Here is a 26,952-nt window from a genome sequence, read left to right as displayed (position 1 = left end):
CTCTGGACAATGGAACAGATTTTAAGCCCTATATTTTACATAACTTCGGATGAGCACTTTGCCACACTAACATTTTCACTATCGTGGCCACACAACTTCACGTGAAAAAAATTTAAAAACCCAAATATCACCTCTCTTTCTGCCCCTCGCTGAAAAGTGTTATAGCCACTCTTTATGGCCCCAGGCCACATTGAGAACTAAACCCAGGTGAAGCTTCACCTCCTACAACAAACTTGCACAGGTGCCAGTTAGAAGATCCATAATTGACCGCATGTATTTGATAGAGCACTAATGGCACAAACAAGTTATCCATTACCTTTCTTGTGACACATTCATTATAGTCTTCGCTAAAACTTCTTTGAAAGCTGACTTGGGGAGGGGGGCGTATAATTAGAAAAATATTGGTTTAAGCCAGAAATCCATACTAGCAGACTTGCAGTGCACTAGAATGTTTCCAGGTACCAGCTCACCAGCAGAAGTCACTGCAGCAGGATCTTCCCAATCTGGCCCATATCCTCCTGCCCTCTGGGTCTCCGTAGTGCAGTCTGCACCACAGGCTCTTACTTCAAATTCTAACATCTTCAGACTGGAGCCTGTGTGTTGTGGAAAGCACCTGCATAAAAAAATGCTTCCAACTGGCTCCAACAATGAACTTCAAATAAAGAAAAAGAAAAAAAGCCCATACCAACTCAGACAGTTCTGATTGCTATCTCCATGCTAATCACAGCAGAGGAACACAATTCATGAGTCCATCTCAGTTTGCCAAGTTGCAAAGGCTTGTTCAAAATAGCAGCTGAAAGCAATCGTAGTCCTTCTCCATACCAATACTTCCCTGTCAGCTCAGCAGCCATGGGGAAGCCTTGGATTAGATTCTTCCCTCCAACAAACCTTTTGCAGAGACTACAAGAATTGCTGAGACCTCTCTCTCTTCAGGAGAATTTTTCCACATGCTGCTTTGCTCACAGAAGTCACTTTGAACTTGGCAAGTTTCTCCATCTTCCACAGTGCTTTTGGACTAACGTTACTGAGTGAGGAAAATCATTCTTTTTGATAGAACTAAGTCTCTTCACCCTAAAAAGCCAAAGCACACCCGTCACACACATACAAACACTGCAAAGAATTAACACAGAAAATAGTTTATTTTCTACTCCAAGGGATCTGAATAACAACATTTCAAACTCATCAGAAACAAGCTTTCAAGTAATACTGCAAGAGACACACAATAAAAGTACACATCCAGCCCTCAAAAAGAGCTGGAGACTCCTGCAGACAAGATGTACTTCCTAAAAACACTGCTGAAGGTGAAAATCCAGTCACAGTTAATAGCAGCTCATTTGGGTTTGCAGTTCTGCAAATGAAGTCTCTGTCACAAAGAAACTCCTCCCAATACTGAGAGGTTTTGTCTAAGTAAGGATTTCAGGACTCTACCTCATTACAATATCTTACAGTAAAAATACTTGATGCATTATAAGGCATCTTCCACCTCTCCAAAAGAAGGAGAGAAAAGCAGAACCTTCCGATATCCAAAGAAAGTGAGCTGGACTAACAGATGGCACAGGCTTTGTTCCGATCAACAAGGCTCCACCAGATCACCGCCATGCTACTCTTGAAGCGTATCAGGATTCAAGTTCACTTTGACACAGTGCAAGAAAGCTACCGATTCCCAGCAGTACAGATCTTCCTGTATTTGTGTATGAAAGCATCCGTCTTTCCAAGACTAACTCCATAGACACCATCTGGCACCAGAGACCCAAACCGTGTCTGTCTGCTGCTGACGGAAGCTTCTTCAACACCGTTCACTGAGGAGGAAGCGTTCCCATCAACATTCAGGGCTTTTGCAATGGCAGCTTCCCTTGCGCCATCAGAAAAGACGATAGGAGAGTCACTTTTGGCATGCTTGGCAACGCCATCAATGCGCTTATGGAGATCTTGGCTCAGTAGCAATACAATAGTGCCTCCAACACGCAGTACTCTGGCAAAAAAAAAGGAAAAAAAGTAGGTTAGGTGTTCATTCTGCCTGACATGCATTCATCTGTGCAGAACTCAACACTGCTGACGCTTCAGATGGCACTTGCATTCAACAAAACACTAGGCCTGTTAATGCTCATGGCTCAACTCGATAAACTACACTTCCAAATGGAGTTTAAATTCCCTATCTTTATAACTCTTTCTAAATGGGAGAACAAGGTCCTATCCTAACTCCCAAACATTTCTGGCCTCAGGAGTTCTTTCCACTGCATCAGCAGGGAAGGTAGATTCTGTTTTCCCCCTCTTGGTATTATTTCAAGGACTGAGGGGAGTATCAATTTCAAACACTGGTTTTCGGTTGCATAAGCCTCCACCACTCTGCAAAGGAACAGCTTCCCAGGGCAACAGAAGATTGGTAAGGCAATTCTGAAGCTGACCTTTCCATTTGGAAACTTTAAAAGGTCTGTTCTTTCTCTGTTCCACTGATCCTTAATGGTTTGCAAACTCAGGAAGCAGAGGAAAATTCATCACTGTGCGTAATCCATTTTTCACAGTACATGACCAGACGTGACACTTGGCTTTGAAAGAGAGGAGAAAATAGGACTATCCTTGCTCTGTTCACAGCAAGTGGATTGAACAGTCTTACTCGTGGGGCTCTCACAGTAACGGTCCCTTCCTCATTTCCACATTCCCAGGGAAATATTTTGCTTAGAGTGGCCCAGCAGAGCAAATAAGACCAGACTACAAGCAGAGTCAAAGGGAGGGCTGGTCACTGTAAGCTGACACAAGGTTGCCCTGCTGTTCTGTGGAGCTACCACACCTTCTTCACCACCTTCCCACTGCATTCCTGCATTGGGTGAGCAAAATGAACACTGCTGAAGACCAGTCCTACAGAAAGGACTGTCAGCCTTTCAGCCAAGAAAAGAAATAAAGAAGCACATGGTTTGAACTGCCTGATAGAAGCAGCCTGCTATTAGTTTGGCTGAACTCTGCTACAAAACAACAGGGTGAAAGATGAAAGGAGGCATCTAAAAGCAGACCAGGTGGCCAACTGGATATACACTAACAGAAAGGAAAATTGATACCACCATTTTCTGGTCTGACATCTTTCTTCCCAACAATATAGGCTAGTAAAAGCTTGATTGTCAACCCAAAAGGAAAGCCTATGATTTTATACAAGCTGACCTCAACGGAGACGCTTTATCCACCTGGCCGTGCGTTAAGTTCATCTAGGTCATCCTCTCCTCTTTCTCCTTTCTGCCTTAAGGGTATTTGTGAGTGTGACTCAAACATTTAACCATCGTGCCTTGGAAAGAATATTCGCGAATGTAGCCCACACAACAAGCTCATTCCTTGTCAGCTTGTGCTGCCGCCAGCATTTCCACAGCTTGCAAGACAAGCCACAACAGCCTTCAAGGGACAATTAAAGGACTCGGACTTTCACTGGCTGCACGGGATCCGACTAAAAAACTGGAGTGTGTTTGGAATAAAGAAAACCTGAAGCTGGCTGAACACTTAGGATCACAAACCATCATGACATTTACACCAAACACGTATACCATGTCAAGGGCCACACGTACCTCTCCATTTCCTGGAGAATATCTGGAAGGAGCTGAAAGACTTTTGTTATCTTGAACTTCTTCCCAAACGGAATATCCGCAATCACAGCATCAAAGCTTTCTGAAGGCAACGGCAATGCTGCAGAATAAAGGCAGGTCTTTAAATCGTCCTGTGTGGAAAACGAGCAGCAGCTATGCCCTCAAGCACCTTACAAAACTGCCTGCCAACGCTTTTGCGGGTTATGCACCCAGACTCATGGCTCCTTCTGTACCTTTCCTCACAAATGGCATCACAAAGCCACCAACCCAATGCAGACCGAGAAGAGACAAATGCATGAGTGTGTGGGTTAGCTCACAGACTCCTAGTTAGTGGGGATATGTTTGCTCCATAACAAGACTCTACAAACAAGGGACTGCATGGGTCCAAATCAGCTGCTGCTTCTCAACACAAGGGAATCTTTACAAGCAAAAACACAAAAGAAGAACTAAGCTTGCAAGCATTTTACACTAAGTACATGTATGAATGGCAACGAACCACATTTTAAATTCTTCTCTATCCCCGTTTTCTCCAATCAGAATCGCCTAGGTTCTGTTGGAGCTTGAGTCATTGAAGTACCTTCCCAGAGTTTCTGCATCCTACAACAGTCCGTTGTTGTGACCATGAGGCAGCACTGCACCCTTGTGGTGATGAAGGTTGGCCATATACCAGGCTACGCCGGCCAGACAGGGCTTTGCCAGCTTGCCAAACAATGAGACTATGGATTCTCCATCTCTCAGGATGCTCAGAACTCGACTGGACAATGCCCTCAGCAACCTGACCCAGCTTTAGGGTTAGCCTCATTCCCAGCAGATGACAGGACTAAAGAGCTCCAGCAGTCCCTTCTCACCTAAATCCTGTCGTGATTCTATGCCAGCCTTTCCAGAACTGGCAGGAGATGTTTCTTGGACCATCCTTGGAGCAACACTTGCAGCACAACAATTTTAGAACAATTTTATCTACAAATGGAAGGACAAGTTACCTACAGTCCTTCAACACATGCAGAAATAACAGCATCTGATCAGTGACAAAGACACCAGTTACTTGTTCAGTATTAGAAAAGCCTGACATCAAAGTACTGTCCGTTACCCTAGAAGCTCAGCACAATCACAGCTTTTAAAGAAGAAATAAAGCTATATATGTTCTTACAAAAAACACATAATATTTCTTACAGTTCTGATAAGAAATACATTGCAAGTTTAAAAAATATGAACGCTTCATCACCCGTGCACAGGGAAGAACACCCAGCTCTCGTCTGGTGTAAATTTCATAAATGACTAATTTAGATTCAGGCTTTGAGGTCCAGAGTAAGGTCATTAAATTATTATGTTCTCCCCTGATTAACTTATGAAGTGAGAGCATGAGCAGGAGAGAGTCTTCCAGGAGAAAGGCATCGTCATTTAAGATACTCGTACTGCAAAACATCAACGAATTAGCTGATCTTAATGCAATTACTTATCTGGTAAATTGAAGTTACAAACCACTTTTTGTCTGTCCTTGCTGTTTTCCCATAAGACAAAGAATTCTTATATAGTATGTACTCTCTGTGGCATTCAAAACTTTACCATTCAGACAGACAACTACTGCCCATGTCTGACAATTATTATTTTCATTGTCTTCTGCTGAGTATATTCTCACCAAAGTTCCTGGGAGCAGGAGGCAGGGAGGGGAAAGCAAAAAATTATCCATTCTCTAGAACTACAGTCACTACTTGGCTCTTTTATTAAGAGGTAGCTCTACTACACGTAACCTCAAGAGATCCTATGTTACCTGCGTAATCCTAAAACTACAAAATATTTCCAACATGTATCACTTGGAAAGCCTACAGCCATACCTTTCACAGAAGCTTTAAGCAACTCAATCTTATCCATCAAGCCTGCAGTCCTAAGATTCTCATCTGCACCTTCTAACTGTGAATCACTTAGATCAGCACCCCAGTAACACGCTTCCTGTTCAGAGAAAAAGAGAAAAGTCACTTGGACGGGAACCAGGTGTATTTATTTTAGAAAGGCTTCTCAGAACTGTCTTGTTGCACACCTCTCCCAAGATAAACCCCTTGCTGGGAGATCTACTACCATTCCACAGAGCAATACATAGACTCAGAGGACAGAGAACTGGGTGAAGTTTGAGCACTCTTGACTCCTTCCGTATTCTGCTCTGCTCAAGACACTTGTGACTTACAGAAACATTTAGGCTCTGTACTAACAGCAAGACCCCAGATGGCTACAAACAGCCATGCTGCCTCTAATAGTGGAAACTGGCTGTACTGTCCCACTGACACCTCTGATCCCAGGATAAGTCGAGGCACTTTTAGAAGTCCACGCCAGTCTTGCACAAACCCTGTGCTTCCTGCGGAGCAATGTTTGTCCTAAAACACTCTCAACAACGGCACAGAAGGACCGGTTTGGTTCTAGCTTTTCAGTAACGCACTTTGGTATAATGGTTGCACACATTTTTTCCCGATGGAACTACAAGGTCCTGCCTGTTGCTACTGTGATACTCACAGGCCACTCTTTAGCAGCTTCCAGAAGTATCGTTCCCAGCCCACACATGGGATCCAGCACAAAGGCACCTGCCTGCAAAAATAAAGGGGTTATTGTATCTCAAGCAAGACAAACTCCTCTCCCAGGACAAAGTTTACTACTGACGTATGGATCACCTAGGTATTCCCACTGTGCAGTGTAAGTAAAAATAATTACTGGTTTTCCAGGCCCAACTGGCTTGCAAGAGAACATAGCAAAACACATTAGTAGTTTCACTAGAGACAATGCATCGATGTATGTAGCCCTGAGGTGATGTTTAGTGGAAAAGACTAAAAGTGGACTGCAGACAGATATTGGTACCAAATTAATCTGTGGAAAATATCACACTCGCTTCTATTTTCCCCTCGGAAGAGCAACCCAAACAAAATTTGAAGCCTGGACAGTGAAAAAAACTGTGAATCCTTTTCCTCATTCATGTCTTAGAGCATGGGACACTACAATCACCACACTTCTTCAAAGCTCCCTGCTCCTGCCCCCATAAGCAGCAACCCCTCCATCATTTGGGACTCTACAGCTTTGCCATGAACATTTGGCTTACCCTGATTTCAGCCAGAGATGCCATGGCCCATGCAACTGTTGACCGCAGCCCTGCTGTTTTGATATACTGTCTGTTTGCCAACGGAAGCCTGCAGGCAGCAAAAAATCAATGTTAGGCAACAGCACAACCACCCAGAAAAGCCCATGTAATATGAAAGAATAAATGACCTGGACAGATCTGCAGACAGACACAAACGACAGCTTGCTTTTATCCATAACTCATCACAAAGTCTGCCCTACAAGCGCAGATAAGCTCCACACAGAACACAAGACTAACACGACAGTCCAGTGAATATCAAACCAGAAGATAAACGCTCACAGTCAACAGCAAGACTATTTAGAAATTATGCCTGTTCTGATACTGACAAAACAAATCTGATGAGGAGGACGCCCACCTGAAAAGGGGAATCCCCACCACAGAGTGAATGTCATTAAGACGGACAAAGACCTGAAAGAGGGGAAAAAAATTACATTTGAAACTCTCCATCTGACACATCAATAGCTTTAACTCATTTAAACCAGACACAGAAGATGTTTCTACAAACTTCTTATCCTAGTTTTAAGAACAAAAATATACACTTTGGACAATTAGATTAATTGGAAGAAAGCACACTAAATTATCAGAATGCCTCCTTGAAGAGAGCATCCCAGCGCTCAGCTATTCCCACACACACGCTTATTTTTTGGGGCATTTCAGATGGAGGCAAAACTGAGTAATCCTTACAGAAGTATAGGCAGCTGAAGAAAATGCCCTCCTGTCCTACAGAAAGCATCTTAAAAGACAAGTGAGCTCCCCAACAGATTTGGCATGACTGTAGTCCCTCCCCATGGAGCCCTAAGAGAGCCATGATGCTTTTGAAGTATCTCAGTGCTCAGCACTTAAATGGTTTCATAGCAAAAATCTGGACAAGAACAAAAGCCCCACTTCAGGCTCAACAAGGCCGTATTTGATGCACAGCCGATAAAAAACAGAGCCAGTAGATGAGCTCAGAGCTTTTAGAGATGGTTTCAGACCTCCCAGCACCGGTGCTGAGAGCAGCTTCCACAGGCCAAGCACAGAAATGAAGAAACAGCTTGCCAAGGGCAATGAAACCTTTCCAAGATCTCCACACAGCCTGCACCATGGAGGATGCCTAAAGCAGGCTACTTTGAGGGACGAGCCCTGGGAGGAGGCTCTTCCATCAATGGCATTCTCAAGTTCTTCAAGAACACAACCTCCCCGCTCACTCTCTTCCCCTGTAGAGGCTAAACTACCTGCTCAACAGCTCAGGGGACCTCTGCTTTCAACACAGAGTTCAGCACTTTGCAAGCAGGCCAGATCCTGAACCATCACCTGCATGGATCCTTCCCCTCAGAGGGGGGCCATGCTGGCCATTCCAGTATTTAAGTGCTCGGGAAGGCACTCACACAGTGTCTACTGAAAACTTTAGCTCAGTGCTACCCAATGATTTCTAAATTCAGCAGCAGAAAGACAGAGAGAGGCCACCATCCCATGTGCAAAGGGAGCAAAGAACAAAATGAAAGATATTGCGAGCAATTCTGGAAGAAGCAAGAAGCCATCTAGCAGACAAGCACTACTACCTCTAGATCAGGGTTCCGCAGATCAGCCCGCCACCCAAACTGCTTCATGAGCGCTATGCCAACGGCTCTTCCGATCTCCTGCAAGGGGGAAGAACAGACACGGGCAGTAAAACCAACAGATTTAAAAAAACTACCCATTTCAGCCTCAACTGCACAATCCTCAAGTACCTGCCAAAAGAACGGGCCTCTCTTTATCCCTATGAGATTAATTCCTACAAAGCCCCAAAAACGGACAACAGGACACAGGGAGTAGAGCAAACACACCAAAGGACAAAGGGATTATCGCTTAGCTGGAGTGTGAGAGGCTGAAGTTTAAGTCCCGCCCAAGCTACAATAAAAGCTGTCATCACTTTTGGAATTATAGAACATGCACTAAAAATATTTCTGATGGACATAAACTAGATCACCCAGGAGGAAATCTCCAAACACGCAACTGCTACTCACAATTTTAATGCTTCTATGGCATCTAGAAAGCTCTCACTACTTTCAGAGTGCAAGAGTTGAAACATGACACAAATTTAAGCAAACATTCATGTTGGCAGGCTCACGCGTCCCACCTGCCCACGTTCCTAGCTTCAGCAAGAAAAAAAAAAAAAATCTAGTTAAACCACTGCTGTCTTCAAGTAAGAGAAATCTACATAAATTGAAACAACACAGAGCTTTGTTTATTTTTTTTCCCCTCACAGCAGAAAGTTATTACAGATGGGATCAGTGCTAGATGGAAAGGGCCCCTGGAAGTCCTCTACGCCACTACTCTCTCCCAGGGCCAAGATCCACTCCCTGTGACACCTCCCAGGCCTGCACTGCCCTCCTAGGGAACAAACACTCCCCAATACCCAGTCAGAGCCCACCGACCCGCAAGTTCTGGCCTGTGCCTTTCTTTTACACCCTCTGCCACAACTGAGAGGAGTTTGGCTCCACAGTCCTTGCAAGGGCCCTTTTAAGTAGCTGTAAGCTAGTATCAGATCACTTCTCAAGCTCCACAAGCCCAAGTACCTCAACTTATCCTCAATAAAAGGCACTGATTTGAAAAATACTCAGGGTAACAGAGCCCAGAAATTAACAGCAACCCTAGCATTTCTACTTATTTAAAACAAATGCAGATTAAGGGCTTGGTTGAGAAAATACAGAAAAACCTCCAGCAGTTTATTATTCTAAAACATACAACACAACTGAAATGACAAACGAAACTACACATCTCCCTTCCCCTTTGGTAAATTACTTTAAAACAGAGATACTTGAGCATACCTGCGAAGTAAGTATTTTGGCAATTGCTCCACTACAGCGACAAGAAACTCTGAAACTGAAGCCAAATTCCTCATTTGCAACAGCTTCCTCTTTGCTGCTTTTGGAAAGGTCTTCTAAGGAAGCCTGGCTTTCAGTCCCACAGTTCTGGTCGCTCTTTCTCTCAGGTACCATATAACTCTCTCCATCTTCTGCCTGACATTCCTCAGGCTCTCTCACTTGTTCTGCTTTCTGCCTTTTAGTTACAATATTTGTCTCTTCTTCTGATTTTCTCTTGAGAGGCAACCTGTTTTCTGGAAGCACATCTTTTTTCCCCTCGCACCCACGAAGGTTCCTCCAAGTAGAGATTACATCCAGCCAAGACTTTGGTTCCTCAGTGACAAGGCTTTTAATCTCATGCAGCATCTTCCCTGGAAGAAAAAGTAGTTTCAGCTTAAGTACTACAGTCTCAGAATTTGATTTTCCTACAGATTGAGAACAGCTGTTAACAGACGGTGTTCAAATTTTGTTTGTGTGTGAATCCAGGAACCACAGCAGCAGGCATCACTGCCATCACAGGCACAACCGAGCTCTCAGTACCCACACATGCCACCAGCAGAGACCAAGGCATCCCTCTGATTAGAAGCTCTGCAGAACCAAGATGAAATTGTGCAAGGATTGTATTCTGCAGAAGAATTCAGCAGCTCTAAAAAAACTGGACCATTCCCAGGGACAGAGGGCCAGCCAACCATGCCATCCTCCCCAGAAAGCACTTGGTCCAGGATTAGAGACGTGGGATACTTTCCAAGAATCAAAGACACACAGTGATTCAGCTCAGAATCAAGTCCTCCATCCCTGGAGGTGTTCAAGGCCAGGCTGGATGGGGCCTTGGGCAGCCTGATCTAGTGGGATGTCCCTGCTCAGGGCATGGGGGTTGGAACTAGATGATCTTTAAGGTCCCTTCCAGCCCATATTGTTTTATGATTGTATGACTCCCACCGGGGTTCACGATTCCAAGTACACCCGAGAGAAGGAGCTGGTGCCAGCCTTACCTTTCTCCCTAGAAACGGGGAGCGGGGGCTGTTTGTGGAGCCGCAGGAACAGCCGCTCTCCAGACCGGAGCTCCCTCAGCTCAGCCAGCTTTGCCTCTGTGCTGAAGAAGACCTTTCCAGGGACGCTGACCACCTCCAGGGAAACACAAGCTCCGATCGTGGCAGGGAGATGTGCAGCTGGCCACCCCAAACAAACGCACATTTGGGGCGAGCAGCAGCCCCTCAACCCCGGGTCCCCCCTCCTCCCCTGGCCCTTCTCCACCCTGGCCCCTCTGGGTCCAGGATTAGAGACAGGGGACACTTCCCAAGAATCAAAGACGCGCATCGATTAAGCTCAGACTAAAGTTCACCAGTTTGTTCTTTCTGAAAGGAAATATCTCTTCCCTATTCATCGAGCTGACTTCGGTCCTGCAAGGTCTGAAGCCTGAACTCACGCCTGGGGGTAGTTCTCCTGACCCAGCTGTGACGAGGGACGCACGAGGAATACAGAGGCCAATTCGCTGCAAAACCTCAAAACCGGTCAAGGCACAGGGGGCTGGGGGGAAGCTGCGTCTTTTCTCGGTTAGAACCACGGCTAAACTTGATCCTCAAAGCCGACGGCGACCTGTCATCTCCCAAATTCAACCCACCCAGCACGCTCGGGGCGAGCAGCCGCCCCTCCAGCGCGGGCCCCCCCTTCGCCCCAGCCGGTCCCCTCTCGCCTCCCTCGCTCCCTCTCGCCTCCCCCCGGCCCCTTCTGGCCCCGTCGCGGGGGAGGCAGCGCCGCCCCCGACCCCGCGGGGGCCGAGGGGACACGTCCCACCCCTGCGCCGGCCACCCGCCTCTCCTCCCTTCCCTCCCCTCCCCTTCTCCTCCCCGCCCGGCCCTCACCTCGGAGGCGCCGAGCCGCGCCCGCACCTCCCGCTCCAAGAAGGGCTCCAGCCCCCTGCCCGCCGTGCAAAAGAACCGCCCGCCGCCCGCCGCCATCGCAACGCGGGGCGGGGAGGGGGCGGGGCCCACGCGGGGCGGGAGGCGGGGCGGCGGCGCCTTCCCCTTCCTAGCGGGCGGTACCGCTCTGGGCCAGCTCCGTCCTCCCCATAACCTCCTTTCAGGTCCTTAGATGGAGCAATGAGGTCTCCCCTCAGCCTCCTGCAGGCTAAAAAACCCCAGCTCTCTCAGCCGCTCCTCATAAGGCCTGTTCTCCAGCCCCTTCACCAGCTTCGTTGCTCTTCTCTGGACTCGCTCCAGAGCCTCAACATCCTTCTTGGGGTGAGGGGCCCAGAACTGAACACAGGATTCAGGGTGCAGCCTCTCCAGTGTTGAGTACAAGAGCAGAATAACCTCCCTGGACCTGCTGGTCACACCGTTTCCGATACAAGCCAAGATGCCATTGGCCTTCTTGGCCACCTGGGCACACTGCTGGCTCATGTTCAGTTGCCATCAACCAACACCCCCAGGTGCTTCTCCTCGAGGCAGCTTTCTAGCTACCATGCCATGCCATGCCATGCCATAGCATAGTATAGCATACCACACCACAGCATCCCATCCCATATCATAAGCACAACCTGCTTGTGCATCACACAACCTGCAAAATGCATCACAACACATGCCACGCAATGCCATGCCGTACCCCATGCCGTACCCCATGCCGTACCATGCACGCAGCACAAAATGCAATACCATTGCAGACCATACAGATGACAGAAATGCCTTAGCATACCATTCCTACCAACCACAGAAAACCAGCCATGCCACACAGTAGAAACCATAGCATCCAAAAGGTACCATACACACAATACAAAACACACCATACTGGCTTCAAAATCCGTACCATACCATTGTAATTACCATACCATGCAAAATATTCTATCAAACCATACCATACAATAGACAACATACCATAGTAAACATTTCCATACATACCATATAAAACACCGCACTACACCGTACAAAGCACCAAACCCTAAATACCATACCATACCCTACAATACAACACAAATTAAAATAAAATGCAAAATACAATACAGTACAGAACCCATTACAACCCAAATATATCACAAATACATTACAATACAACATACACCTGGGGCGGGGCAATCCCCAATTTCAGTACAGGATGCAGGATGATGTGATTGAGAACAGCCCTGTTGAGAAGGACTTCATGGTGCTTGTTTGATGAGAAGCGTGACATGAGCCAGCAATGTGCACTCACAGCCCAGAAGGCCAGCCGTATCCTGGGCTGCATCAAAAGAAGCGTGGCCAGCAGGTACTTTCCAGTACGTGAAAGGGGCTACAAGAAAGCTGGGGAGAGACTGTTTACAAGGGCTTGTAGTGATAGGACTAGGGGCAATGCCTATAAACTATTTTGATAGGAATGGTTGGACTCGATGATCCGGTGGGTCTCTTCCAACCTGGTTATTCTATGATTCTATGATTCTATGAAACTGTAAAGGGACAGATTTAGAGCAGACATAAGGGAGAATTTCTTCACCATGAGAGTGGTGAGACACGGGAAGAGGTTGCCCAGGGAAGCTGTGGCTGCTCCGTCCCTGGAGGTGTTCAAGGCCGGGTTGGATGAGGCCTTGGGCAGCCTGGTCTGGTGAAAAGCGTCCCTGCCCATGGCAGCGGGGTTGGAACTAGGTGATCTTTAAGGTCCCTTCCAACACAAACGATTCTATGATTCTATGATTCTATGACATGTGAAATAAACCGTAGCAAAAAAGCCCTTTTTAAACTTTGGAAAACAGCTTTATGATTTGTTGGTTTTATTCTGTAAGATAATGCCAAGGAGAATAAATGCCTGGAAAGTTGGTGTAAAATGCAATTTGCTAGAATGTATGTAGTTCTTTTGGAAATGCAACAAGCAAGAATCCTGTTTACCGCCTTATACAATGCCTTAGTTGGGAAATATTCTTCTTTTTTCAGAAGGAAAAAGTAGAATTAATAATTTATGACTTAGAGTGATGTACCTTAAAAAGAATGCAGTTAATGTTATAGCCCAACACCCAAAGCCCCTGAAAATCAGGAGAGGATTTAAGCAAAGCTGTCATTCAGCCTTTGGCTACTTTCAATATAACAAAGGAGATTAAAGAAAAGCGCACTCAACCCTCCATATCCTCTTTTATCTTTTATGTTGTGGTCTTTAGGAAGGCCTTTAAATTATTAAAGCATCTGTGCTATGTTGTAAGCAAACCTAGCATATTTGTGGCATTAAGTGCCACAGGTAAGATTAAGCCGTACCACTTCACTCCAGTTTAGGCTATCAATTCAGCTCTGTGATCCTGACTAGAAAAGAAAAGGTTATTAATTAGCTGGGAACTAGGTTCTTTCTCTAGAAGTACAACCTGGTGGCCGAAGGAAACAATAACTTGAACATCTGTGTGTGACAAATGCAAGTAGACGGTCTGGAGTTTGCTGCTGAGCGCCTTCTGAGAAGTGTACCAGTACCGTATGGATACCAGGTGGAGAGGTCCGATAAATGAGGCAACAAGGGGGAAATGGAGAAACGCAGAAGTGCAAGATTTTTTTTATTGTAGAACATAATGTTTCTGACATTAGAGAAATGCTGTAATATATTAACAAACTGCTTATTTATTCATTTTGAAGACTTCTAAACCGAAAACATCACCCCAGCTGTTTGAAAACATGAGTCTATCTGTCTTTTAATCCTATGAATTCTGAAAGAAAGACATAAACAAATTCAGGTAATAGGAGGTAAAGTCATAGTTTACATATTCTTTATTTGTATATTATAACAATACTGAATTTTAAAATTAAGTCTTTTCTATGTGAGCTGAGAATTCCACTTAAACAGGAATAGACTACAAAATTGCATTAAGGCAAAAGAGTTCTATGAAGAAGCCTGCAGTGAAACTGTACTGCTGGGATTTCACTCCCAGTAAGCTGCTACTGACATTTTATCTGACATGCTGTTGACTGTCTTTTCACATCTTGTGTTATTAAACTAACAATTAAGGAAAATCAGAAAAGCCAGTGATTCATAAATTGGTAGGTGTGGCCTAATACATGAGGTATTTTTCTGGAAATGTAGAAAATCATATATACATATATATATAATGTATCCGTTTAAAATGAGAAAGGAATAGTAGAAAAGTCACTCATGAAACACTTTTTATTAAAGAAATGGCTCATTATCCTTTTGTGTGACTCACAAAGTCACCATTAATCAGCTATGTAATCTGTAATTATATATAGCATTACTCTGCGCACATGGGTGCAAAAATCCATAGCTAGAATTTTATTATCCCTGTCTCAAGGGACTGATAGAAGAGAAAATTATTAAACAACAAAATTATGTGTTTCTTAGCATCACGAGGTGACAGTTCCCTTGTAATAAATAGGTAGTGTAACTTTGTATTTTCATTCTGCACATGTTAACCCTGTTTAAAAGCACGATACATTGAATGAAAAATTAAAATTCTTTTTTCTGTCCTTAATTGTTTTCTTTTTCAGATGCATTTTCTTCTGTTTGGTTCACTTGGTTCACTGACTACAAATGAGCACACTCATCTTTTCTATTTTTTTTATATTCTTTTACTACTCCTCACTCATTTTTTCTATTTTTTTAAATACAGAATTAAAGGGCATTTGATATTAAGTTCTCTGCTCTCTCCAAAATGTGGCTTCTACTGTTCTCTCACATCCTGTTCCCTTAAACATCTCCTCTAAATTACTCCCTCTCCCTCCCCAATCCATGCCCCCAAGGAAACCTTTCACATTTCTATTTCAATATCTGATGACAACATGAAAAGCAGAATGCAAGGTAAGGATAGAACACTGATTGATATGAATGTGAAATGACAGTAATGGTCTCTGTTTGGGCCATGTCTGGAGACTTCAGTATAATGAAAAATCCTCCACAGTCAGTATTTTTTGTCCCTCTAGTAATATTAGCTATGATAATGTTGTAAAAGCTGTTTTAACAGAAAACTTGGTTCTGCTGCACAAAGTTTGGTTCCACCAATACACTGAAATTTTTTTTTTTCATCATCATCATCATCATCATCATCATCATCATCATCATCATCATCATCATCATCATCATATCACCAGGTTGGAAGAGACTCACCAGATCATCGAGTCCAACCATTCCCATCAATCACTAACCCATGTCCCTCAGCACCTCGTCCACCCATCCCTTAAACCCCTCCAGGGAAGGGGACTCAACCCCCTCCCTGGGCAGCCTCTGACACTGTCCAGTGACCCTTTCCATGAAATATTTTTTCCCAATGTCCAGCCTGACCCTCCCCTGGTGGAGCTTGAGGCCATTCCCTCTCGTCCTGTCCCCTGTCCCTTGGGAGAAGAGCCCAGCTCCCTCCTAATGCTTCATCTTTGAAGCATTTCTAGAGTGGGATTTCTTTTTTTCCAAAAATGTGGAAGAAACAGATATTGGTAACCTTCATCGTAATTAGTACATTTCAATAATTGCTTCAGTATTATTCACTTCTGGCCTCTCGAGAGATTTCAGAAGTGTTATTCAAAGTTAGGATATTGTTCATGAATAAGATTTCATGTGAATATGACGGTAATACAGGGAACTGACAATTACCTTTCCTTTCCTGAGTCAAGCACTGTGACTGTAATGTGAAAAGAAAGATGATGCAATATTTATTGGTTCTGTGGTAAGAAGAAGAGGTTCTGGTGAGGCGTGCAGTGTTGTCTTTTGCTTTACATACTACTAGAAATGTTAAGTACTCTTAGAATCTTGCATTTAAAAATGTTGATGTTGTTTGATGTACTGCTCGTTAACCATGTCAAAGTAGCAGATGTTTCTGCTATGCAACTCCAAGATTTGAGAATCAAGAATCACATCACATCACACAATAAACAAACCCCCACCACTGGAAATCATCATCAATGAAGATAAGAATAGAGAGAACAAATAAGGGAAAGGCCAAGTTGCCAAGAGTCCTCCAGGTGACTTGTAAAAGTCTGGCTCTGGGTCTTTCTGCTGCTTATGGATCATCCAGGCGACTTTGGAAGAAGCAGCTCTGTTGCACAGCAGCTGGGGCAGGGCTCTGTCTCCCTGCATGGGCTGGCCTAACCACAGCTTCCCAATTGCCTCTCTGGAAGATGCTTAATTATGCTTTTTTTGGGGCAGAAGAAAGGGATAGCTGCTTCATAAGTGGAGATTCATTTAAAGTTCTGAAACAAGAAAAAAATATTGGGCCAATTATAACGTGCTAAAGGCATTTATACACTTGCAAATCATTCTAAGAAGCGTTTGTCAGACTACATTTCAAAAGTTTAGGTTGCTTTGGAACAGCTAGAATTGAGGCTTTCAGATACAAAGAGATTGGTCAAATTTAACAATTATTTAGATTGATGACAAAGCCCACGTTAGCTAAAAAGGAGATGATCTGTTGTCTTGCCAAAGCTGAAGTTCTGCTTACAAGTTCCAAGAAAAACTAAGAATTTTCAGCGTCTCTAAGATGACATATTTCGTTTCTGTTGTTGGATATCCAGAAGAGTTTTCAGTGTTTTTGCTTTCCAAAAAGAGCCTAAGGAAGAAACAAAACCTGGGAAATTTCAGCCTAACTGCCTGAAGACTGGCAAAACCATCAGCAGCTGGAGAACAGCATCCTGTAAGGGACAGAATCAGGCACCATGAAATTACAGATATTGTATGGGCATTAGCTGCTCTGGAAAAAGCCACATTCGCTAGTTAGTGGTATGGAAGGTTTTGCTAGATTCAACATGACTTAAAACTTACTATTAAAGCTCAAGGAATCTAAAACGTGGATAAGGAAGGTGCACTGTTGGAGAGGAGGAGGAAAACCACCAGCTACCCAGTGAAGCTGTGAAACTGTTTCTCTTTAGTTTGAAAGCAACAGTCATTCATAAAACACACAGCCACATTTACGGACTCACAGAGTGGTTGAGGTGGCAAGGGACCTCTGGAGATCAGTCGGTTCAATCCCCCTGCTCAAGAAGGGCCAGTCAGGGCTGATTGTCCAGGGCCATGTCCAGACAGCTTTTGAATATTTCCAAGGGTGGACACTCCACAGCCTCTCTGAGCAATGTGGTGCCAGTAAAGAAGTGAATTTTTTTTAATGGGTGGTGATACAGAGGAAAGTTTCTTTTTAGTTTGTGAAGTTGCAGTTTCCCCTGAAATTTCCCCATGTCAAAATTGTTTTGCTGAAGTCCTTTAGCTTCTGGCATGTTAGCTCTTACATTTTACAAACAACACAGTAAATAATATTTTTCTATAACTTACAGGAGGAACAAATATATGTAGATGGGCAGACAGCCATACTCACTGAATATCCTTTTTTTTTTTTTGCTGAGAAAAGCAAAAGACTGCTGAGAAATTCTGTACATCTGGCACTTAAAACACAAAGAATGTCTTTCCATGTTAAAAACCTTTCTGAGTGACTTAGAGCTCAAGACATAACATTAAAAATAGGGACCAACATTCTCATTATATTCCTGTAGGATTAGGCACTGAAACATCACTGAAGACCTCGTCTCTCTTGCCAGTTTCTTCAAGGCTTTGAATATGTCTTTGAGTGAAGCTATGAACTAAATGTATACAAAATATTTGAGGAATTGTAGCATTTCAAATTCCCAGTACTGACTTATTGCTCCCTCACCCTCAGGCTGAACCAGCACTTCTGAGCTCACAATTTAAGTCCCTGCAAGGTATATTAAAAAAATAGGCAGTAAAGACAGTATATTTTTTAAAAGCTAGTATGTTCAGCAACCACTTCAACTAATCAAAAGAAAACGCCAAAGCAAAGTGTCACTTAAAATGCAACATGTTTATTTGGAAATGACCAGTCCTGCTCCTTTTGATTCCTGACTTCTAAATGAATAGACTTCTTTTCCGAATATTGCCTCCTTCTCTCTTTTATATATGCAGATACGTTATCAACCCTTCTCTTCTGTTTCTGCCCCACTTGCTGGTCTTGTCAGTCACCACAGCCTCCCCTGGAAAAGTTATAAACCTAAGGGGGAACACCCAGTTGCAGTTGTGATCTGCATAATTGTTTGACACTTTATCAGTAATTATGGCTGATCATGGTGATCCTTAAAGAGTTTAGTAGTTTCTGGTTTTGTTTCTCCCCAGCTGGAAAGACTCCATGTGTGCTCACCAAAAGGAATGTTTGTGTCCTAAAGCCAGTTCCTTGATGCCAGGAAATGGGGCACGTTCCTTGTGGGGACCATGGCTTCAGGAAATTTTAGAACTGCTTAAGTGAAACATGTACCTTGCTCAATAGGAAAATGTTGACTATAACTGAACAACTTGAGGTGAAGAGAATCTAGTTCTATTTAGAAATGTGGATTTTAAGAATTTCTGATCAAAACATTTTGTTTGAACAAACAAAGACTTATTTTGTTTCAAGCTACAAGTATTATTTTAAAAATCAAACATCCTAGACTGCAAAGACCTTGTTTTCTGCTTTTTCTACTTAGTTTAAGAATATCCAAGACCTCCCAAAAACTTAAAAGCAGAACTGAGATCCAGGCAGGCAGCTGGCTCTGACACTAAGAGCAAGGATCAGCAAAAAAAGCAAAAAGCATCAGCAAAAAAAGGGCACAGTGGCAGAGAACTGATAATTTAATCTGATAAATACATATTTTTAATTAGGTATCTCAGCCTTTACATTAAAACAAGAAGGAAAAAATAGAAAAATGAAGCAGAACTGGATTGATACTTTTTTAAAACAAAAGTATCTTGATAGTGGAAAAGAGAACAGCAGAAGAGTGTCATCTTCTTGTTTTCCTTGATGCCTGCTACAAAGAACTTGTCTACTGTCTCCTACACATATTTAGACAAAAGAAACCTTTCTCAGGAATATATATTCTATAGTCTCTACTCTCTAACTTTGCAAAAAGACTTCTGAATCTATATGCAGCTTTACCCAAAACTTTGCTCATTCAATAATTCTTGTTCAGAGAAACTCATAAAAGAGAGAAATCTGTGGCATTTTCTGCTGACAAAAATTACAAGAAAACATGCAACGGCTTCTGTAAAACCCCATTCATTTTGAAAACAATCAAATGTTGGCAGCTCAACCTCAGGCTTGTGTATTTAAATCAAATTTGAAAGACTAACTTCAGTAATAACATTTAGCCTTGGAACCAGATTTGAAAAAAAGCATAGCACTACAAGGTGTGGAAGAAGGAATCAGTTCCATGATGTTATTATCTGTAGGATGAAGTACCTAAACAGTTCTTGCAGTAAGGTCTAGAAACTCAATTACCTTTCTACTAATCTTATTGCCTATTGCCTCATCAAAAAAAAAAAAAAGAAAGAAAAGAAGTGGTGCCACTTCATTTTGGGTCAAGCACAATCTTGTTAGTACCTCGTTTGATTTCAGAGTATGCATGTGTGTGTGGAAAGGATAGTGGTGGGAAATGAAAACTGGAAAAGCTATTGCAGGACCCGTTACTTCTCAGGTTTTATAAACTGGTGCACAGAGAAACATACACGGCAGTAATGTTCCTTGATTTCATCCTTTTCCATCCTGTCTAAAGCCAAGTCAATCAATTAATACTATAGAAATGAACCTTGCAAAGTGGGCGTTATTGACACATTTTGTAGGTCTGAAAATGAATTTATTTCTTTAATTCTCCTTGCCAAAAGAAAAGTATTTTATTATGAATTGTGTCCACTGTAAGATGATCAAACCCATCAATTCAATTTCTTGTTAACATACTTGATGTCAAATGCATAAATTAAAGGCTTAGCCATCAGCTGGTCTGCTTTTCTTACAGGGGTGGAACATGCAGTCAGCACAAGAACACGAGCACTCTCCATTACTGTTCCTCCCCCTCCTCTGCTAGAGATCATAGAATCACCAGGTTGGAAGAGGCCTACCGGATCATTGAGTCCAACCATTCCTATCTGCCACTAAACCATGTCCCTGAGCACCTCATCTACCCCTCTTTTAAACACCTCCAGGGATGGTGACTCAGCCACTGCCCTGGGCAGCCTGTTCTAGTGCCCGATGACCCTTTCTGTGAAAAATTTCTTTCCGATATCTAGTCTGAACCTCCCCTGGCAGAGCTTGAGGCCATTGCCCCTTGTCCTGTCCCCTGTCACTCGGGAGAAGAAGCCAGCTCCCTCCTCTCCACAACCTCCTTTCAGGTAGTTGTAGAGGGCAATGAGGTCTCCCCTCAGCCTCCTCTTCTCCAGGCTAAACAACCCCAGCTCTCTCAGCCGCTCCTCGTAAGGCCTGTTCTCCTGGTGCTTCACCAGCTTCGTCGCTCTTCTCTGGACTCACTCCAGAGCCTCAACATCCTTCTTGTGGTGAGGGGCTCAGAACTGAACACAGTAATCAAGAAGCGGTCTCACCAGTGCCGGGTACAGAGGGAGAATAACCTCCCAGGACATGCTGGTCACACTGTTTCTGATCCAAGCCAAGATGCCATTGGCCTTCTTGGCCACCTGGGCACACTGCTGGCTCATGTTCAGCCGCTGTTAACCAACAACCCCAGGTCCTTCTCCTCCAGGCAGCTTTCCAGCCACTCTTCTCCTAGTCTGTAGCACAGCACAGGGTTGTTGTGCCCCAAGTGCAGGACCCGGCATTTGGCCTTGTTAAACCTCATGCCATTGGACTCAGCCCATTGGTCCAGCCTGTTTAGATTCCTATGGAGATTCTCCCAATGCCGCTGGGTTCAGAACTTCTGCTTTACCGTATGGAGAATGTGGACTTGGCCATCAGCAGCACAGAAAGGGTGTGAAGTGGCTGGTATAGCCCATTTGCCCCATGGGACAAAAGATGCAGTTTTCTGAGTCCATATTATTTCCACAGTTTAACACACACACACACACCCCACACCCCTCCCCGCCCCCAGATCAATAGACTAGGATTTCAGTCTACCCTTAGTGAGCAGTTTAAGGACAAGCCCTTAAGCTGTGTTATCACACAGAAGTCTCTTTTATCTTCACAAATAGTGTCCATAGTCTTGATTTAGCTTTTGGAAATTACTGGGCCCAAACTCAAGACCAAAATTAGCTACAAGACACACAATGCCTTTCCCAAGCGTCTAGAAAAGGAGGTGGAGGAAAGAAGAGGCAGATGCAGGATGAATTATATTTTTCATTCACTGTAATTCATTGCTGGGGCGAAACTTAGCAGTTAAGCTATTTGCCATGCTGGTCTAGTTTTCGTGAGCGCTTGCACACAGCATGTCCTCTTGGGTATATTTACTCCCAGCTCCCCCTCTAACTCCCTCATGGAGCCCAAGAGCTGGTGGAAATGAAAATACTTGCAATAAACAGGCCCACACAGGTTGAATCCATGTTCTGCAGTAATACCATCAATCCCTCATTCTCTCCTAAGGGCGCATCCTGCAAAAATTGCTGGCATGTATTTACTGTATATCACTTGTACAGGACAGTTAAAGAGACATAACAGCACATACTACGGAGAGAAAAGTAGGGACAGTTTTTCTGCATACTGGTAGTGGGTACTATATAGCTACCAGGTAGACAGTTTAACCCACAGTCAGCTGTAAGGCTTGGATGCAGATACGAATTGCTTAGTCCCGAGCCAAGGTGGACTTTGTCTTCCATTACTAAAAGGTATGTCTGTGTTGATGTAGCAGGTAGCTTTAAAAGGAATCCAGGTCAAAGCAAAGAAGGTCAGCAGATTCCTAGGCTTGTGCTGCTATCTGGTGGAATCAGCTCGGGAAGAAGACACTTTAGAAGAGGCAGGAACTAAGGAGCTAATGAGGAACTTTTCACTGGAGGCTTTTTAGAATCAAAATGTAGGATTGGAAGTCATGTCAACACGAACAGTTCACAAGTACTGCAAGACAGCAGGCTGCAAGCAGGGACTTAACTACCCTTCCTAACACAGTAGGTCTGCTCGTTCATGCTATTCCAAAGGCATTGGTAGCATCCATCATGATAGGCACAAAGTTGTGCTAGGTGATGTCTGGCCCTTGGTCAAAAGCACTATGGACAGCAGCCCAGAGGGGAAGATGTGAACTTTAAACTCAGAAGCGTAAACTTTTCTCCTTGTTATAGTGCAGAATTAAGAGGACAAATTCATGAAGATAATCCTTGCTATGTAGAGGACCCCAAAGCCACAACAGAAATGTAGCCCTTCCCGAGTTCCCCTGTCCCCTCAATCTAGCACGGGATCAATGCGGAGAAGAGGTGTAAAGTTGTGCGCTGGTCCCTGTTCGTCCCTGGCTAGCACAAATACTTTCTTTGTGTGCCTGGCTGCTCTTAGCTGTGCTGCCTATGGCAGCTTTGGGTCTGGCTGCATGGCAAACTTTGATATGGCCCCAGATTTGCTTTTCCTCTTCTTGCTCATTTCAAAGTGGCAGTGAAAGAAATATCTGTTGTGGCAGGAATCTCTTTGCCAGAACCGTGGGAGAAAGAAATAGAGCATTTTGAAAGAAAATTCTCGTGTCACTGTACACCACAGCCGTAAGAATCACGGGGAGATGGGAAAGGGAGTCAGGGTCTAAAATACCATCAAGCAGATACCCTGAGAAGCAGGGGGACATGGACTGTCACTCAGAAGAACACGCAGCCAAAAGGCATCCTGCCCTGACACTACAGAAGCCAGGTGGGTTCTCATGAATGGCCTCCATATTACTTAAACCCAACTTCCTCAGCTGATGAACTGCTTTAATACAGAGCAAAGAGTCTAATTTTATGTTTGAGGATGAAAGTGTGCTAAAAATGATGTGCATGCAAAGTCCTACATTGCTTCAAATTATTTATAACTTTTCACAGGCTAAGCTTCTGTCAAGTTTAATTTCATTGCTTCTAAAAATGGTATTCTAGACTGGAGGGCTAAAAGGGGAAAAAGCTGTCAGGGAAAGAGTCATTTCTGCTATTGAGTTCCATACTTTCTTCTAAACAAGTTTTCTTTATTCTTCTGGAGCTCCGGTCATTTCATTCTGAGAGTCTCTGGCATCCATTTGTTACGATACTGAAAAAGAAAACCATCTCATATGTATGAAAAACTCTCCCTAGGTCCCCCAAATATCTCCCATAATGTTATTTTTTTGTTATGACTCTTCGCTCCCACTGAAAAGCTCCTGGTAAATTCAGAAAGAATTGTTTCTCTTTCTCATTTTGTTAAGTTTAGTTAGATCTAAATAGGAGAGCCACAATAAAAACTAAATGTGTTACTTTGATTACGATTTTTTGAGAGTATGTTCTCATGGTTTGAGTTCTGAATTCACCACACACATCACATGCCTTGAGACATTTTGGTGGAATGGCTACTTCAACAGGAAAAAGCTCAGACAGCAATTCAAGATCCGGCAATGGGGGCAATATTGTCATAAATAGCCAATAATTGACAACCGTTAACAGTCTTATATGGTCAAGCAGATGTTTCAGAATATCCTCTTGTAATAAATGTTGTTGGATGGACAGATGACTATAAGAAAATAAGAGGTCTTTCTGCTGCAATCACCAGAAGCATTCACATGCCTTCAGCAGCTGCTGAGGCAGCTGAGAGCTGAGGCACTTCATCAGAACAGACAGTACATTTTGTTTTTCTACTACAAATAGACATTTGGTCTGTCCTTTCTCCCTCTCCTTTTGTGTTCTGCAGCTGCCTTATTGCAACAGGACTTCAGTTTGGTAGACATTAACTATTAAATGTGTCAAGTTGAATCAAATACTAATTTGTTCTCTTCATTATGTTAAAGCACTATCCTTTCTTTACTCAGAGGGAATAAATGTTTGAGCTTTACTCTCCAGTCCGTTTTGAATGAAAGTTCTTACAATGTGACTTCTTGAGGAATCTGGCTCCAAAATAGATACAAATGCATGTGCATTTGGTAAGGAGATTTGGATCAGCAGACTCATTGAAGTGGTTTTTGGTTTGTTTTGGGTTTTTTTTTAATGTAAAAGTGAAATACCTGTTGTTTTAAAATACACCTAGGTGGTTTTTCTTAGAACTTTTATTTATATACTTGTATAGAAATATTGTTGGTGCTTTTATGTCATTTGTATCCCTTTTAAGAGGTATTTTTTTCATTTACCTGCATCATTGGAAAGGAAAATGTTTGCTAACAAAACAAAGTCATCGTTTTGGCTCTTAATTTCCTGTTTATGTTGGAATTGATAGGTGATTCCTCCTTAGCAAAAAGAAGGATCTGCTAATCAATTAATAACTCGTTCACATTGTAGCCACAGAGCTACACCAGATCATAACCCCTGATTGATATCCAAAGAGTACCCACTGGTTTCAACAAATTGGATGATCCAAATCTTTCCCATAAATGGTTTCAATCCAGTATGAGCCAAAGGGCTTAACAGCAACCTGTGTAGGATAATCAAGACTGGCTCAGTATTAAATAATATAGGGTAACGTATCTATTGTTGTAGCATCTAATGACTAATTGCATTCTTTCCTACTAGAATTCACTGACATAAGTGTTTAAAAATATATTTAACTTTATCTGATGTAATATCTAAGCAGACATTAGACTTTTATTTAAATATTCATGATAGGAGTCTCATCCTCATGTGTTGCAATTTGCTTCAATTTCTGTTTGCTTTCAAATTTGTTTTGCCAATGACAGTGCTTTAATTAAAAGGTATTTGAGCACCTCATTGATTCAGAAGAGGAAGACAGGCGGGAGGAATTGGCCTAGAGTACTGTACTTATGTGCAGAAAAAAAGACTTAGAAAAGTAGAGACAAAAGCAGTTCTCAAATTCTTCCCTTTGCTGTTCTACGGCAATAAGTCTGTTTTGAATAGAACATGTTTGGTTTTTTTTAAAAAAGGTTGGTCCATCCACACATTAGTTCTGTATTTGGCTTTTAATTACTGGTTTGGATTGATTGCACAAGTAAGAACCAAGAATACTGGTAGATATATTTGAGAATTCAGAAAACCATTCAGTAGAAATTAGATGCAGGCATATTCAGTAAACCCTATACGCTCATCATCAAGGCTGATACGGCTTTCAGGATAAAGCTGAAGTTGTTCTTAATTTGTAAAAAATGTCTTTTTTCTTTTTCACAGTAGGATACACCTGATGGTTTAATGGATCAGCATCTCTTTGAGAATCTTCTACCTAAAAGCTAACTTAGAAAAGATGTGACACGTAGTTAGTACAAAGTGTCACCTGAATCATTTATGTAACATTTCTCCTACTGCACTGCTCATAATATCTTCAAAAATGGAGATGAAGAGGTGCAACAGAAGTGATAATGTAAGGGAGAAGCCTGAGATATTAAACAACAGCACAAGAGGCGCAGTTTATGCTTTACCCTATAAAAATGCTAAGACGAAGGCAATTCCAGGTCGTAAAGACACCAGAAACCTTTGTGTGAGAAAAACAATACCTCTATGCTTTTACAATGTAGTGAGTATGCATTTACATTGTGATACATATATGTGCATTAGTCAAATAACCACGATGTTTGCCCACAAACCAGTAGCGGACAAACCCCAAATATATTCAGGTCCATGAGAATTTTTTGGATCAAGTTTTCTAGCAAAATGATGGCAGCTGGGAAATGTTAACTATGTTCTATTTGTCAGCTTCACAGAAGAGAATATATGTATTAGAGATTTGTTCTCAATGTTATGGTCACCACATCGACATTAGTTGGAGTGTCACTGCGTCTGGTAAAATTTTGCTGAGCAAGGGGCTAAAACTGCAGGCCATCTTCATCGTGCCACTCCTTCTTTCTTCCTTAGTTGATGCCCGAGGGCAGGCACCCTCCATCCACACCTTCTGCCCATGGGTCCACAATCTCTGTTTAAGCCCAATACTGAGTTGTTGGTCTGTCTCTCAATTCAGGTAACTGTTGTGCTTATTTTCAGCCCTGTCTCCTGCTGCTCTTGGCTGGGGAGAGCCACACATTCCTGGGGCTCTCTGGATAGTCCCTGGACATGATTCATCCCCGACTGTGCCTGGGACCTGCTTGCAGTGCATGGCTTTGTTTGTCCAGCTGAGCCACTGCAGAACTGTGTTGTGGTGTGAAGACACTGCCCTGCCATGGTCACCCTCGGCTCCTAGCCTATTCCTCCCAGCTCTTGCTGCTCCTTGGAAAAAGTAGTATATTTTAATATTTTTCAGTATACTTAAAAGTTTCTTTTATTTTTCCACACAATGGTCTGTTCAGCGAGAGGTGGTGGAAGCTAGGCTATTTGAAGAAGTTACTTTTGTAATATACAGTTGGATTAGAATACCATCATGACATAGGTTTGAAATAATATCATGGAATGGAAAACAAAACAATAAAACACAGCTGGCATGTTTCCGCGTGTACTACTCTGAGCCACAGTTTGCTGACAATGTAAGACCTCAGGGTGAGGTGTTTGTATTAACTTTACCTAGATACCCTAGCACGCTTCACCATTTTGCTTTATTTTCCTCTGTCAGTTTTTGTGCTTTGTGAAAACGTTCCTTGACTTTCTCTGGGAGCTGTAGTTGGGACTTTACAACCAGCAGGTTTTTCCATTATCTTCTGATTTTGCAATTCTGCTCTGGTACTGTAAAAGTAGGAAACAG

General features: G+C 43.1%; 1 protein-coding gene across 2 annotated transcripts; it reads right to left on the bottom strand.

Annotated features, from left to right (window-relative positions):
• Window positions 1-1,153: 1,153 nt before the first annotated feature.
• LOC138718350 (THUMP domain-containing protein 2-like) lies at window positions 1,154-11,489 on the bottom strand. Of its 2 annotated transcripts, XM_069852794.1 has the most exons (10): window positions 11,372-11,489; window positions 10,502-10,634; window positions 9,474-9,880; window positions 8,226-8,303; window positions 7,040-7,092; window positions 6,646-6,733; window positions 6,069-6,140; window positions 5,399-5,513; window positions 3,549-3,666; window positions 1,154-1,972 (listed from the first exon to the last, which is right to left on the bottom strand). In XM_069852794.1, the coding sequence occupies exons 1-10, from the start codon at window positions 11,465-11,467 to the stop codon at window positions 1,654-1,656; spliced, it is 1,479 nt and encodes a 492-aa protein (XP_069708895.1). In that variant the 5' UTR covers window positions 11,468-11,489; the 3' UTR covers window positions 1,154-1,653. The 2 variants fall into 2 exon arrangements, with proteins under 2 accessions (XP_069708895.1, XP_069708896.1); XM_069852795.1 differs by lacking the exon at window positions 10,502-10,634 and having other exon boundaries at window positions 11,372-11,446.
• Window positions 11,490-26,952: the final 15,463 nt, after the last annotated feature.

Source organism: Phaenicophaeus curvirostris, chromosome 2 (assembly GCF_032191515.1).
Source record: "Phaenicophaeus curvirostris isolate KB17595 chromosome 2, BPBGC_Pcur_1.0, whole genome shotgun sequence".
In the NCBI taxonomy this organism is placed as follows: Eukaryota; Metazoa; Chordata; class Aves; order Cuculiformes; family Cuculidae; genus Phaenicophaeus; species Phaenicophaeus curvirostris.
The sequence above is the reverse complement of the archived record's forward strand: the minus strand, read 5'-3'. Positions and strand labels throughout refer to the sequence as shown.